The following is a 15,689-nucleotide window of genomic DNA, read 5'->3' as shown; positions in this document are numbered from 1 at the left end:
GCGTGCGACGTAGTCGCGGCCAAGATATTACGCTAAACCGGGGTAGATAAGATCCAGGCATTAGACAAACAATTAGGGTTCGCGACTGAAGCCACTCAAGATGTTGCGGTGATTACTACGTGCATCAGCAACGACGTCGCTAGCGGCGACGTCCACATAATTACCGCTAGAGATCCGAACACATTCTTGGCGCGTGCCGCACGTTAAAACGCCACCTGCTCCACTAACAAATGAATCTGCCTCTCGCTGCCGGCACCTACGCGCCCTGTGAAATATCCCGGAAATACTGATGTTCACAGGCACTTTGAACGTCTTAATAAAAAAGGCAAATAAACACGAAATGTATTTACTACCAAAGTCTTAATGTTTTTCTACTTTCCTTCGCCTATTATTGCCGATAACTTGCTGTAAATGCCGTTCAAATGCTCCTCTACAACACACAAGTACACCGCCCGCACGCCCTGTGCACAAACAAGAATAATAATAGAGTTCTCTATTCTCTCTATTATTCTCTATTATTACCTCCGCCAGGGGCATGGCGGGGGTTATGTTTTCACCGGCGAGTTTTTGAGTGTTGGTTTGTTTCTGTGTGTTACCATGTACGTTTCAGTTCACTTCCGCTAGGTGCGCTGGCTGAAGACTTACAAACACGCAACCAGCGGGCAAGCGGCAACCACTCAGTCCTCCCCCACCCTGCCACGCTCGCAGCTCAATCCGCGATCCAATTAATTAATTTAATTAATTAATTAAATTATATTGTTCCACTTAATTAAGTTAATTAATTAATAACAAATCACATTGAGAGAATGCGAGCTGCCTTGGCGGAGTCTGTGCTCATTCCGCAGTGTCTCTAGTATCTTCGTTGTTTCCGCACAGCGGGGTGCGCTGCGATGTACTACGTGTTGTAGGAAGCGAAAGCATTTGAACGGTCATTTTACTAGCAAGGTTCATCGGCATACTTAAGCGAAAGGAGAGTAGAGAAAGCATTAAGACATTTTGTAGTATATTACATGTCGTGTTTTATTTGCCTTATTATTACTTGAGAGCGTTTCCAATGATGCCTGTACTCGATGTTTCACGCATATTCGTGGAAGCCTGGCAGGAGCCTTTGCCATACGCTCGGCGATCTGTTTCCCTGCATCGGCTGCATGGCGCGCTTCAGCACTGTTCGCGGTCCCGACGGCGCCCGTATATAGAGCCAGGCTGCGGTCTCACAGCGCCAGTGCACTCACTTCAACGTACACAATACGACGTCGCAGTTAATGGCGTCCCCAAACCAATCGAACCGGGGCCATTGTGAGAATAAAATGGCTTCACGCGATTAAACCCTTATGCGAGAGTCAACCAACTGAAACGGCGCGCTCTCTCTTTACTCTCTCCTCTCTCTCTCTCTCTCTCTTCTCCTCTCTCATCTCTCGCTTCTTCTCTCTCTATTTCTCTTCTCTTTCTTCTCTTCTTTGTCTCTCGCCTCGTCCTCGTCTCTTTCTCTCTCTCTCTCTCTCTCATCTCTCTCATCTCTCTCTCTCTCTCTCTCGATTCCCTCTCTCTCCCTCTTCTCTCTCTCTTCTCTCTATATTCATCTCTTCTCTCTCATCTTCTCTCTCTCTCTACTCTCTGATCTCTCTCCCTCTATTCTCATTCTCTCTTCTTTATACTAACTTACTCTGTCTTTCTCTAACCTCTCTCTCTCTGTGTCGTGTCTGTTCTGCTATCTCATCACTCACTCAGCTCTGTGCTGCTTATCATGTTCAATCTCAGCTGCGTCGGTCGCCAACCATATAGCAACAATTTATAAATGCATTCACACCAATTCTGATGCAGCGTGAAGTAACCCCCCCCCCCGAACCTTATACATTGCACAGCCAGCTAGATAGCGTTCTAGTAGCTACACGCCGCATCAATTATAGGCGTATATTCTCTTGTTTCATCTGTAATATATTAATCGTATGTTCTGAGTGTATGTTCTGCAACCTACTGCGAGACCGCGGACCACCGAGCGCACTGACCGCCACCAGAATAGCGACTATTACACTTGCAAAACAGGGTTCCCTATCAACCTCTGTGGCACACGCGCGCCAAACTGCCGACGTTTCGCCTAATTACCAGAGTCCATCAATAGACAAGAAGGACGTCTTGTAATCTAAATTTCCTGATTAATCATGCTTTTTATCTTTAATCTTTTTTAATTATCTATTTTTATCTTTAAAATGTTTTCTTTAATTACGCTATTATTCTATTATGGATTATGCGCGTAAACCCACTGGCGGTGCCGCGTGTACACGTCGAGATGTCACCTATACATACGAGGTAACGAAGGACGACTGACCGATCTGAAGCCTTACGCCCCCCCGCCATCCTATGAGTCAGGTGCCCGCGAACAGAAACGCGTCGTACCAGCCAGCTCGGCGACATACAGATCGTGGCGACGCCGCAGTCCAGACAAGGCGCCGATGCTGAAGAGGGGTTGGTGACGGCTGATGCTGCCGTGGAAGCATGAGCCTGCGAGCGGGCGCCTGACTACGCGCATTAGCAAGCAGGCAGAAAAGTTCCCGGTCGAGAGGACTCGCATGTACGTCTATGTGCCGCTATGTAGAGAGAGAGAGTGTAGCAAAAAAAGACGCCGTGCTGTGGCGGTAGCGTGGGTGCGTGCGTTGTGTTGATGTATTTGTGTGTGTGTGTGGTTGTGTGGTGTGGTGTGTGTGTCGTAGTTGGTGTGTGTGTGTGTCAGATGTGTGTGTGATGTGTGTCATTGTGTGTTCTGTAGTGTGCTCATGTGTGTGATTGTGTGGTGTGCGTGCAGTGCACCGTGCGTGCGTGGGTGTGTGTGGAATGTGCTGTGAGTAGTGTGTGATTGAGTAGGCAGCGTGTGGGTGGTTGTGGCGGTGCGGTGCGTGTGTTGATGTGTGTAGTGTGGTGCTGTGTGTCGTGTGTTGTGTGTATGTGTGTGCGTGTGGTGTGTTGTGTGTGTGTGTGTGTAGTGTGTGTTGTGTGTGTTGTCTTGTTGTGTGATGTCTAGGTGTGTGCATGTGTAATCTGTCTGTGTGTGTATGCTGATAATAAAACATTTTTACAGCTGATATATCGTCTGACGGCCTGCAGGAGATGAGCAGCACGCGTCTGTCTCGCGCCATCTCGTGCGACAGCGTCAACTCCGAGTCGTCGTGTTCGGAAGGAGGCACGATCATTGCATGCAGGCAGCCGCCACGTGCGGAATCCTCGAGTGCGGCTTCGAGTACGACAGGTAAATAAATCAGCGCCTCGCCCCGCTTAAATGTCATGCAGCGCAAAGAAATTGGCGCGCGAAATAATCCTGGTCGCAGCTAATGCACGTGTTACACACACACGCAGGCACGCACGCACAGCGCCACACACAACATCACAAGCACACACACACACACCACACACACCCACACACACACACACCCACACACCATGCATAACACACACACACATAAATCACATTACACACAAACACCAGCACACACACTACACATACACGACACACACAACACAACACATGACACAGCAAACCACACACACACACACACACACACACACACACACACACACACACACACACACACACACACACACACAACATTCTCACATTCATCTTGACTTTCCGATAGTGCCAGGCATTGTTCCACACGCCCCGCACGGCATACGCACATACCTGCAACCTCGTTTGCGTTCGAGCTAGATTGATTAACGATTTGTGGTAAACCCTATGGATTCGTCGTGTACGAATAGCGGATAAATTCGGCTAGAATTCGTTAGCATCGGACACGAAAAAGGTTGGGTGAGACATCGGGCGATACCGGTACGAAATTCGCGAGCGTATTAACGCTCACTTGTGTTTTTACAACTGCGATCGGTGCCCGCCCTAGGATAGTCGACAAAGCACGTAGATCACTCAACAAGGTTGCTTGTTGTCCCACACACATGCGCGCGCGCACACACACACACTCACACACGCACGCGAACACGCACGCACGCACACGCACGCACACGCGCATGTGTACCCGCACGAAGGTCGCCTAGTGTGATCTCATGTTATCAGATTCCCATAAATTAGTACATGTTTTAATGCTATGTAAAATGTATATCTAAAGGAGAGCCAGACAAGTTATATATCTGAAAGTCAGCAGCTAGACCGGCCCCTTATTTGATCCGTGGGATAGGTGTGCAATTAGGAACAACATAATTGTCCTGACTTTATGCGCTGCGTCATGCGCATGTGCCGTCGGTGCGCAGATACCGTCAATATCATGGAAGATGAATCTCGTTGTCATGGTGACAACTAGGCAACGACTTACCATGCTGCAGCTATAAATGTAAAATGTAACTATATAGGCCATTACATTGTATTATATTATAGATATTATATTGTGTTTAAAATGACGATCTTGGTTAGCAATTCAATGGGTAGTTGGTTGTATTGATTACAATCTAATCTATGGAAAATGGAATAGGAATCGTCTTTCTTTTGGCGGTTTCATCGTAACGTCAGTACCCAAGTGTGGTCAAGGCCTAGTTGCGTGCGATGTGCAATCCTGTGTCCTCTGGATTTTATGGACAACTGAAGGTGAGATTTCCTTCTCTAGCGTGAGAACGGCAGCTGGAGTCCTTGCAGATATGGTGGAGGCTTCGATAGAAGTTTCTCGAAGCCCTCGTTCGAGCAGCCTTCTATTGGTACTAACATGTCATCGTGCCGCCTTGTACCACGCGCTGATGCCACGTGCACGCGGCGTGCTCGGCTTGACAATGGTAGATGCTTCTCGAAGTCGAGTGTGGTGTGGGAATCGCGACAGGTCGATTCATGTTATCTTAGTTCCCATAGTTCACATATGCCGGCGGCATTCGTTGTTTGTTCTTCGATGAGTCGGCACGCGACATCAAGCTGTGACGTGTTTTCTCTCGGCCTTGTGTAGGTGCTAAAGTGTCACTCTGTTTCTTGGGATATTCGTGGTGCAACTTTTACTTGTCACCTTGACTGATATTTGTGGACTAAAATAACCTATGACGTTATATAGGTGTGCGACCCGTGTCGCTCGCTGCCCTCGGCTCATGTTACCTTGAACTATTTTGACTAAAATAACAATGACGTTATGCTAACGTTAAGCGACCCGTGTCACTAGGTTTTATACTAGGTTAATTAATTCGATATCTACATCATTACATATTTATCTTCCGCTCAATCGTAAGTGCAGATTTGTGGCAGGTAAATGACTGACATATTTGTTTTGTGTTATCTGTTACTATAGTTATGAATTAGTTGGGTATCATTGTATATGATAAACGCGGTTGAATTTTACTGAGTCTTGCTTGTGTGGTGGGATTGGCGGCCTGTTTACTATAGTAACCGGATCAACTAGCTTCTGCCGTTATATGTCACAGGCATATGAAAAGTCATAAAATGGCGACTATCCGCTGTCGTGTTACAGAGCACAGCTGATCATGAACAGTCCAACCGTGAACCTTGCACATACTTGCACATACTTTACCTGTGCATAACGCTACCAGGGCGCTTTACTTGTGTGTACCGTTACCATGGCGCTTGACCTGTGTGCACGTACCGCATTTACCTGTGTGTGCGGTTACCGTCCCAAGCGCACACACGATCGAATACACGAAATGTATTTACTACTAAAGTCTTTTAAAATAAAGGTATACATTTTTGTTTTCTGTGCAAAGCGGCGTTCGTGCGGCTAAATTGAGTGTTGCAGAAGAGCATTTGCACGGCATTTACAGAAAGTAATTAGCAATAATAAGCGAAAGAGATTAGAGAAACATTAAGTCGTTTGCAGTAAACACAGGCACTTGGAACGACTCAATAAAAACAAATAATGGTAAATAAACACGAAATGTACCAAAGTCTTAATGTTTCTCTACACTATTTCGCCTATAATCACCTGTAAATGCCGGTCGAATGCTCATCTGCACCACACGATGCACAAGTACACCGCACGCCCGCCCTGTGGCGCACAAACAACATGAATAAGAGAAAACACTCTCTTATTCATTTTGTTTGTGCGCCGCAGGGTGGGCGTGCGGTGTACTTGTGTGTTGCAGGTGAGCATTTGACCGGCATTTACAGCTAATTATAGGCGAAATAGAGTAGAGAAACATTAAGACTTTGGTACATTTCGTATTTATTTACCATTAATGTTTTTTATTGAGACGTTCCAAGTGCCTCTGGTAGTAAATACATTTCGTGTTTATTTACTATCATTTTATTTTGGAAACGTTCCAAGTGCCTGTGGTTACCATCATACTTTACCTGTGTGTACCGTTACCATCATGCTTTACCTGTGTGTACCGTTACTGTCATGCTTTACCTGTGTGTACCGTTACTATCATGCTTTACCTGTGTGTACCGTTACTGTCATGCTTTACCTGTGTGTGCCGTTACCATCATAATTTACCTGTATGTACCGTTACCATCATGCTTTACCCGTGCATGTATTGTTACAACTGAGAACATAACACTAGGTATACACCAGTCTCTGTGGGACGCGTAACGCATCAGTCATTCAGTCAACAGTGGAAACGAGGTAAACGAGTTTGGTACACATGTCGTAACCCACCTTTGCGTGTATGCATTGCGCGACCCAGCACTCCAGACATGCCTGGTACTTGGGTCGCCATGGGTACTGCTTATGGTCGCATCTTTCTTCTAGTTTACAACATGGGAAATAGTTTCATACGCACTGCAGTCGCTTAAATAGTACCAAGAGTAGATAATAACACTACCGTGTTAATACACACTGTGTTATTATCTACTCTTGATAGTACTTAGTTATACGTACAGCAATTGTGCGTAATTAGCATAATTAAAATAGATTAAAATAAATTAAAATAGCAAGGTTACATTGCGCGCGTTAGCGTCTCTACACCACACTGTGTTTTCCTGGCTGTCTACTCGGATGATAGCCGAAATTTCATGTAACGCGACAGGACTAGTCAAAACCATGTGTGACAGCCAGTGCCCACATGCATGGACTACTAAATACGGCAATTAAAAAGATTTGCTGTGCAAACCGCGGGGCAGTAAAATTTTAATGTCAATCATTATTATATGAAAAATAAGTCGTAAAGAGTAAAATATAGGCAACTATTTTGTAAATTGCTTTTAGTAGTGTCATAGCTCTGATGATTATTTACTCCGGCAAGAAATACTGTAGAAGAAAAATGAAAATAATGCAATCATGAATTGCATTTTCCCCTAATATTCGCTCAAAGCAACTGATTAAAATAATTGGTATTTATGTTAACACGATTTATACAAACACTATATATATATATATATATATATAATGCTAAATTATGGCACAATAGAATCTTATGATGTGATGAAATATCGCAATTACGCGAATTATTTAATAAATAATTCTTGATTAATTTATCATGCTAGTTCATCATCTAATTCATCATCTCTAAGATACCTCGAGAAAAACAGCTAAAGATGGTATCATTTTTTAGAACGGCGACAAATTATAGTCTCAATTTTCTTACACGTGCACTTCTAATACAATTCGGGGAAACTGCGTATGAAAATTTGATTTATTATCCCATTCGCCTTCATGTATAAAATAATACTGAATATATAATTGAATATTTATGTGAATTATGCGAATATAAATATAATCACGCTAGCTACAGCCATTGCTTCTGCTGCCAGCCGATACTCGCTCTACTCCCATATTGTCACAGCCACGCTTACTGTTGCTGCTGATGATGCATAGACCACCCGCCGCTACCACAAACGTTTCGCCGACATCACCACCGTTTCAAATTCCCGTCAATCTAACACGCTCCTTCAGATCTTCCGCAGGCTGTCTAAAATGTGACTTTGCCGCTACAGACGTGTCCGTTTTTCTACGCTGTGCTTTCGCGCACCTAATTACTCGTGAATTAGCGAGCATCCCTCAGTCGTATTTCTCTACCCACTGCTACCGTACGCTAATTCATTCGCTGGTATTCTCGGCGCGCGCGAGCTGTTTTGTCGATGGATGCATGCATGTTCGCGTCTGACGGAAGTCGCCCTCGCCCGACTGCACTTATTGAACGTGCATGCAGCGTAACTACTACACAACGCAAATACGGAACTCGCCCGACGAGATGCATGCAAACATTTGCTACATCGCGCTGTGTTACCGCCTCGCGCGCGCAAACGAAAAGTCGTTTTTAACGATTTTTTTCGGTTTTTGCTTCGCTTTTGACGGTCGAACTCGGTAACTGTATACGACCAAGGTTTTTTCACCGTCACGTAAAACGGAAAACATGTTAGGCTACTCCGCGTTGTCTAAAAACGCGCTGCGTGTAAACGCATTTAGGTGTGTACACATAAAACGGGACAATGTGAAGATTTGTCTTGCCCCTGATTGATGTGAAAACGATAGGGTAAGCGATCCATGCATAGAGAATGGAGAACACATGGCAAGAACAAGAGACGTTCTCGGGTGCGCATTGAAGCTGCTCTGGATAGGAGCAACACACACCGGCACTCATGCATGCACTCGCATGCACACGCACACAAGCACGCACGCGGGCACGCACACACGCGCACGCGCACGCACACACAACACACATGTGCACAACACACGCACAAACGCTTATATAGTCAATCTTACCATGGTTGTCATTTTCTTATATTTGTCGGCAGGGAAGTGTCTGAACTGGTGGTAAGCGTGATACAAGGCAAGAACCTGGTGCTCAGTGACAACGCTGGCTCGTTTGATAGCTACGTCAAAGTGATGCTACTTCCTGACAAGGAAGCAAAACACCAAACTAAGGTGAGCCTGGACGCTTTACACATCACAGCAGAAATACTTACATCCCGCACTCAATCCGTCACTCGTCAACGACGAATCGAAGCTCGAAGCTTTTAATTTTTCGGCCAAAATTGACTGCTGCCGTTAAATACTACCGTTAAATGCCGTTAAAACTACTGTATTCAGATTATGATGAAAATTGTGGACGTTGATACAAATAGACACTAACTGTATACGGTATGGCTCTCTGATTGTTCGTGTCATTGAATCTATATCTATCTATATCTATCTATTTCTATACATGGACACGCATGTATGGATGGCCAACGACGCAGAATTAATTATTTTTAAAGCAGTGGTGAATTATATGCACAATGACTCCCAATTGGCTACAAAGTGCTATAATTTATCCCAGATTAAATTAACTTTAGTGCGGTAAAATGATTAATTTTGAGTTTTGTGCCCAACCATACACACGTGGGCTATATGGCCTTTGAAAGCGATTACGTCACCATAAGTAGTAAAAGTAAAAAAATTATGTCCACTTACCAATTTAACAATATAATTGAACAGAATCACAAAATGTTAGCGATTCAGTTCACTTTATATGGTTAAATTACTGCATTAAACTTCCTATTTTGCTATTCCGTTCGATGTAAACAAACACTCGTACATACATAGCCCATAGAAAGCATTTAATGTCGTGATCAATATATAAAATCGCCTAGGTTTTTTGGATTTTTAACTAGTTGCGAAACAATTTTATCAGGTAAGAATTTGAGGATAAATTTAGTCCCGTTAGTACTTATTTTTAATGTAAAAAAATCGCAATAAAATTTTTACAAATATACACCATAGCAAATTCGTAACGTAGTTGAATTGAATCATTCAGGTTCAGAGGAAGACCAACAATCCGGTTTTCAAGGAACGGTTTCACTTCGTTGTCGAGCCCCAGCAGCTGGACCTGAGGACTGTTAGGTTATTTGTCCACGGAAATGACAAATTCCAGCGCAACGTTCTTATAGGTATGTGATCACGCGTGAAAGTATATATATATATGTCGCAAATCTGCACTTCTCGTGGTCAAACCCAACCTATTCCTGACCAGACCACAATATGTGAAGCTTGGCGGAGGGATTTGCAGGCATGGGTAGGCCTAATTAGAAGCAACTTCTTACTGTATATGTTGTTTCCTGTTCCTTATATAACTGTTCTTCTCTCGTGCATCATTGCTTTCGCGTATTACGCACGCAAATAATTAGTTGCCGGTTGTTTGTACGATCACAATCAGTTAGACCCGATAGAGGCAGAAGCAGAAGATGGGTAATGTAATGAGTTGCCTCAGGTTTGATGCCTCGAGCAGCTACCGGCCGAACTGTTAGCTGATTACGATATGTGCTATCACCGCCGTTGCCAGGCACGGTCGTCTACCTTACTTGTTATAGCAAATTCAGTTTAGGGCTAGTGAGTTGCCATCTCGCTTGGCAAATTTGTAGCAGGCATTAGTTTGCTTCTAAGCGCAGCATATTACGTTCCTAATTAATCTGGTTGTCGCCGCGCACAAAGACAAGAAAAGGAGTTGAAAGCGGTCGGCTAGTTTTTCGTCGGCGGTGCCGCTATTAGGCCTAATGCGGGTGACATGACGAACTCTCGTTTTTGTTGGCGGGCAGCTTGCAAGCAACGCTTAGAGTGATTCAATTATCCGCCGATGCATCCACGAGAGTGCAAATGTGTCGCTAATGCTGCACTTGAGACTCCCTTCCCTCGCTAATCAATGTTTCTCAGAGCATCTCAATGTGCTCTTTATAGCGACGACCTAAATGGCGTGCAGGTGCAGCCTCACTCATACAGTTTCTATTTAGCCCCGCAGCTGTATAGTTCTATCGCAAATACAGCGTCGTCTACCCTCAGTTATTATATTCAGTATTGCCTATCCCCCTAAGTATATATTTATCGCAAACACTCTTATATAATGTTATTTATTTCAGACTCGTAGTGCTGTCGCATTTAGTATCGATCACTGAGTTAACTCTGTCACGTTTATCGTTATCTATCCCGCACCAATATAGCTCTGTAACATTTATTATTACCTATTCCTGAGCTACATATATAGCCTTGCCATATTTATTATTATATATCCCTGAGCTATAGCTCTGCCATATTTATTATTATATATCCCTGAGCTATAGCTATGTAACATTTATTATTACCTATTCCTAAGCTAGCTATGTAACATTTATTATTATCTATCCTTGAGCTATATAGCTATGCCACATTTATTATTAGCTATCCTTGAGCTATAGCTCTACCACATTTATTATTATTATCCTTGAGCTATAGCTCTACCACATTTATTATTAGCTATCCTTGAGCTATATAGCTAGGTAACATTTATTATTAGCTATTTCTAAACTATAGCTCTACCACATTTATTATTATCTATCCTTGAGCTATAGCTCTACCACATTTATTATTATTATCCTTGAGCTATAGCTCTACCACATTTATTATTATTATCCTTGAGCTATAGCTCTACCACATTTATTATTATCTATCCTTGAGCTATAGCTTTGCCACATTTATTATTATCTCCCCCGGAACTATATAGTTCTGTCGCATCCACGGGATATGCAATACTTGTGCGTCGTAAAACGTTATAGTAACGTGTGCTGACTGGCGTGCAATAACCACCCTGAGCAGTGCGCAAGAGAAGATTGCTCTCGGCGGTTGTGTCGGGGTCAGGAGTGCTTGTTATGACACATGTAAACAATCCAAGTGGAAATGAAAATGAAGAATCAAATCCCTTCCTTCCTACCTCCCCTTCATCTCTCTACCCCTCCCTCTATATAACTTCCTCCATCTCTCTCTCTCTCTCTCTCTCTGTCTACAGGTCTGTCTATTTCCCTGTCACTTCTTCGTAGATATATCTGAAGAACAAGAAGAAGAAGATGTACAAATGTACACTGTAGGCCTACTGCCCGAAAGGTTCAGGAAATAAAATCGCGAGCGGGGAACGCGGCATGAGCCGTGACGCTCGTGCACCTTGATTAAACAAAAGTTCCAGTACCTCCCAGAACACGTAAACACATAAGAACGCAGCGGCAATGTATCGTATAGGTGGCACAACGCGCTCGTACGATAAATCGTATCCCCGCAACTTTGACAAGAATAATCTTTCCATGCAGCTATTTAATATCACTGAGCTTCATCTACATCCGCTGCTATCTCTGTATCATATTCACCTTCTTCTCTGATCTTAATCGCCACTAGCTCTGTATCACTGGGTACGTTGCCTCTCTACATTGACAGCAAACGTTCTCATTACGAATGCTCTATATATACACTCGGAGCTGGCTCTAGATCATTAGGTTTCGTCTGTCATAGTGACGCGCGGGTTTGCTTGTTTATTAGATAGCTTCTAGTGCCGTCGCCGTGTTTAAGACAACGTTATCGATCCCTTACCTTGGCTCTCTCTCACTGTGGCTCTCTTCTTCTCACTCTCCCCCCCTCCCTGCCATCTCACTCTCTTCTCTCTATCTCCTTTTCTCTCTACTCTCCCTTTCTCTCTCTCTCTCTCTCTCTCTCATTCTCACTCTCACTCAGATACAGTTTTTGCGGAAACTGTCGTGTGATCTAACGCGGTATCGGGAAATTATGCTTCTACTGCATTCGTCTTTCATCTTCACAGTGTAACGACTTGTATGCTCCCTCTCTCTCCCTCTCTCCCTCTCTTCTTTTCCACACGACCATTAGGCATTATAGTTTGATATTCGACTAACGTTATAATTGGCACCGAAGCCCAATGCTATTATATGAATGTGTAATATGCGACAATATACTTATAATATTATATATATATTATATATATATATATATAATTAATTTGGCCATCAGATAGATAAACGTTCACTTAGTGTCGCCCTTACGTCAGCCAATTATATTGGATAAACGAAGTATTTCGTTCACAATACTACACATTGGGGACAAAGAGAAACGTATATGCATACTTCCATATGGTTGCCGCATTTAGGCTAGGCTATTTAAACGCCTACTTCCTGCCTGTGTCCGTATCTTCCGCCGTCAGCACGCACATCTGACGACGTCTTGACTGACTGACCGTCTACCTGCATGCCGACCTCCTTTCCTTGTCCTGCCTATATCGCCTGTGCCTTATAATCGCGCTTTACCTGTTTGCAGGACTAGTCTACGTGTCCTGCCTGCCTGCGATACATGGTTCAAGTTGAGAGCCTATATTGGATATTAAGGACAAAATTGATTGTCGAGTATATAGCTGTTCCATGCAAGGTATAGCGGCGCTATTACTGTTACTATTTTCTTGCCCGGTGAGCGGACGAAACGTCGATATATACCCAGTTATTAAACATTTAAAGCCGCATTATCGAACGAATTGCTTTCATCCCGCGGTACCGCATCGTAAATTAAAACGACGACGGACACTGTAGCCGAAACATGATAATAGCGCAGTGTGCGACATTAGTTTATCAATGGAATCGGTAACGAAATGCGGATACGATATAACGAACATAATTGAGTCCAGTGCGTCCCCTCTATCTGAATTTCCGTGAACCCTTAGAGAGATTTAGAGAGAGAGAGAGAGAGCAGAGAGATAGAGAAGAGAGAGGAGAGAGGGAGAGAGAGAGAGAAGAGAGAGAGAGAGAGAGAGAGAGCTACTCATTAGTTCCAAAGAATCAGTATCCCTTCTAGAAACCTTCTCGTTATTTTGGCAGGATTCCATAATTTCATTAAAAATCCTTTGCATGCTTTCTTTGAGAGAGCCCCTATTTTAGGAAACGTTTAAAGAAGCCGTGCATCATTCTAGAAACCCCCTAATATATATTTGTTGTAGTACCCTCCTTTCCTAGCTGCGGTAAATTAATCGATCATATGGGGGCATTTGAAAGAACCTTTCATCTCTCATCTTCTTTAGATGAAGAACTCGATGGTTCCTCTCAAGAGCTCCTTTGGTTACGCGCTATTACAACGGACGTGAACATTGCAATAGAAGGCATATCTAAACGCAATATGTTACGCAAACGCAATAGAATGTGCTTCAAACAGAGCAGTATACGCGTGTAAACCTAAATAGAATAAATGTCAAACGTATTAAAACGCATATAAAACGCAAGGTAATGCATATACGAGTAATATAATGCACCTACAATGAAATGATATGCAAAGTAATTTCAATTGAATCAGAGTGGATACAAAGTACAAGTGATCGTTGATGCGAATAAATCCAACTGACGTCAAACGTAATATACGCTTTCGCATTAATGAAAAATAATGCGATAGAACGTGCATGCGAACATGCCGCGGAATACTGCACACAGTTCAATCATGCGTTTTAAAATACAATTAATTAAATAATTGCAAAAACAAAACTAATTGCACATAACATGGAAACAGAATGCATGTAAGACGCAATATAATAGGCACTGAACGTAGAAGATTGAATAAACAACGCAACAACTGTAGATATTGTAAGCTGTAACCCCGACATTTGCCAATATAAAATCTTATTGGTTCGTCAACCGAGGCGACCTTGCGCCAATAGTGCAGACGTCTATTGCGGCGACCACAACAATACCTTTTTTATGAGGAATTTGCCTGATATTTCGATAACTTTGCGAAGATGACCCTGTCCTGCCGAAAAAAAATCGTTGCGTCTTTAGAAGCCCGTCGTCGAATGAACCAGACTTTACCGGCACTTAAGAGGCTTTGCAATGCGTTTGGCTGTTGGATGCTGCTGTACGTTTTCAATTAGTACTTAGGCCCTACATATGTGATCGTCTCCAAAGTAAAGCACCATAGCATTGATTCGGTGAAAATGAGCGAAAACGCAAGCACAGTATTGTAGTCGACAATCACAACTGTGTAAGGTGTGAGAAATATCATTCCACACAATATTCAGACGTGTGACACAGATCGATAAAGCAGACAGTGACGGTCTCTCTGCAAAATTGCTGACAAAGATATTCCCACTCACTTCCGGGCAAGCCAAAGAGTGAAGACAGGCTGACGCCGAACATAATCTACAGTAAGTCGACCACACAAGTAACCTACAAAGAACAGCGATTAGTAAACGCGGATGACTAATATTGAGTGTTGTCTAATGAGAAACAATTTTGATTATTTTTATCTGAAATGAACTATTTCATCAGTCGATGCGACAATGTTTATACGACAATAGTCGTATATAATATACACACCAGTCATCCGATCGAAACCTGCGTGAAACATTCCTGCGGGACGTAAGGAAACATAGTATGTACATAATAATAAAATTCCTCCCTGATGATTTCCTTGGAAAACTCGGTCCGTTAACTTCGAAAAACATTAAAAACGTCGACCACGTGATTGTAGCGTTATTATGTGCCCCCAAAGTTCTATTACCCGTGTTCGCTTAATTACTCCGTGTTCGTTTAATTGCAACGTAATTAGTCTCGTATTTTCACATGTTACTCTCGTCGCTGTGCGCAAGGCTCCTATATCTTCTCACATCGGAAGTGTCTTCCGCCGTAATTTAATATTTAGAACGGGACAGGAACTTCCTACATGGCCTAGCTTTACAATGATTACTCACCTCCGGATATCTTGCTTATTGTATTATTTACAGGAGATGCGGAAGTGAAACTAAGCGACGTAGATCTGATTCGCCCGTTCAGTACCTGGTTCTACTTACGTGACGCTTCTGTTGGTGTACGTATAAATATTATTGCATTGCATAATATTTACGCACAATAAACGTATTTATGCTTGCGTGCGTGCGTGCGTGTGCGTGGGCGTGGGCGTGTGTGTGTTACTGTGCGTGTCCGTGTGTGTGTGTGTGTGTGTGTGTGTGTGTGTGTGTGTGTGTGTGTGTGTGTGTGTGTGTGTGTGTGTGTGTGTGTGTGT

General features: G+C 43.3%; 1 protein-coding gene across 1 annotated transcript in view; it reads left to right on the top strand.

Moving 5' to 3' along the window:
* The first annotated feature begins 2,532 nt into the window (after positions 1-2,532).
* Positions 2,533-15,689, top strand: part of LOC106814118 (synaptotagmin-12-like) — a 24,834-nt gene continuing 11,677 nt past the window's right edge. Inside the window, exons 1-5 of the mRNA XM_014818403.1 lie at positions 2,533-2,569; positions 3,074-3,241; positions 8,666-8,795; positions 9,667-9,799; positions 15,412-15,494. Of these exons, the coding sequence (XP_014673889.1) occupies positions 3,189-3,241; positions 8,666-8,795; positions 9,667-9,799; positions 15,412-15,494 (399 nt within the window). The 5' untranslated portion in view covers positions 2,533-2,569; positions 3,074-3,188. The remainder of the gene's footprint in view (positions 2,570-3,073; positions 3,242-8,665; positions 8,796-9,666; positions 9,800-15,411; positions 15,495-15,689) is intronic.

The sequence above is a fragment of the Priapulus caudatus genome, unplaced genomic scaffold, assembly GCF_000485595.1.
Source record: "Priapulus caudatus unplaced genomic scaffold, Priapulus_caudatus-5.0.1 Scaffold25, whole genome shotgun sequence".
Lineage (NCBI taxonomy): Eukaryota > Metazoa > Priapulida > Priapulimorpha > Priapulimorphida > Priapulidae > Priapulus > Priapulus caudatus.
The sequence above is the reverse complement of the archived record's forward strand: the minus strand, read 5'-3'. Positions and strand labels throughout refer to the sequence as shown.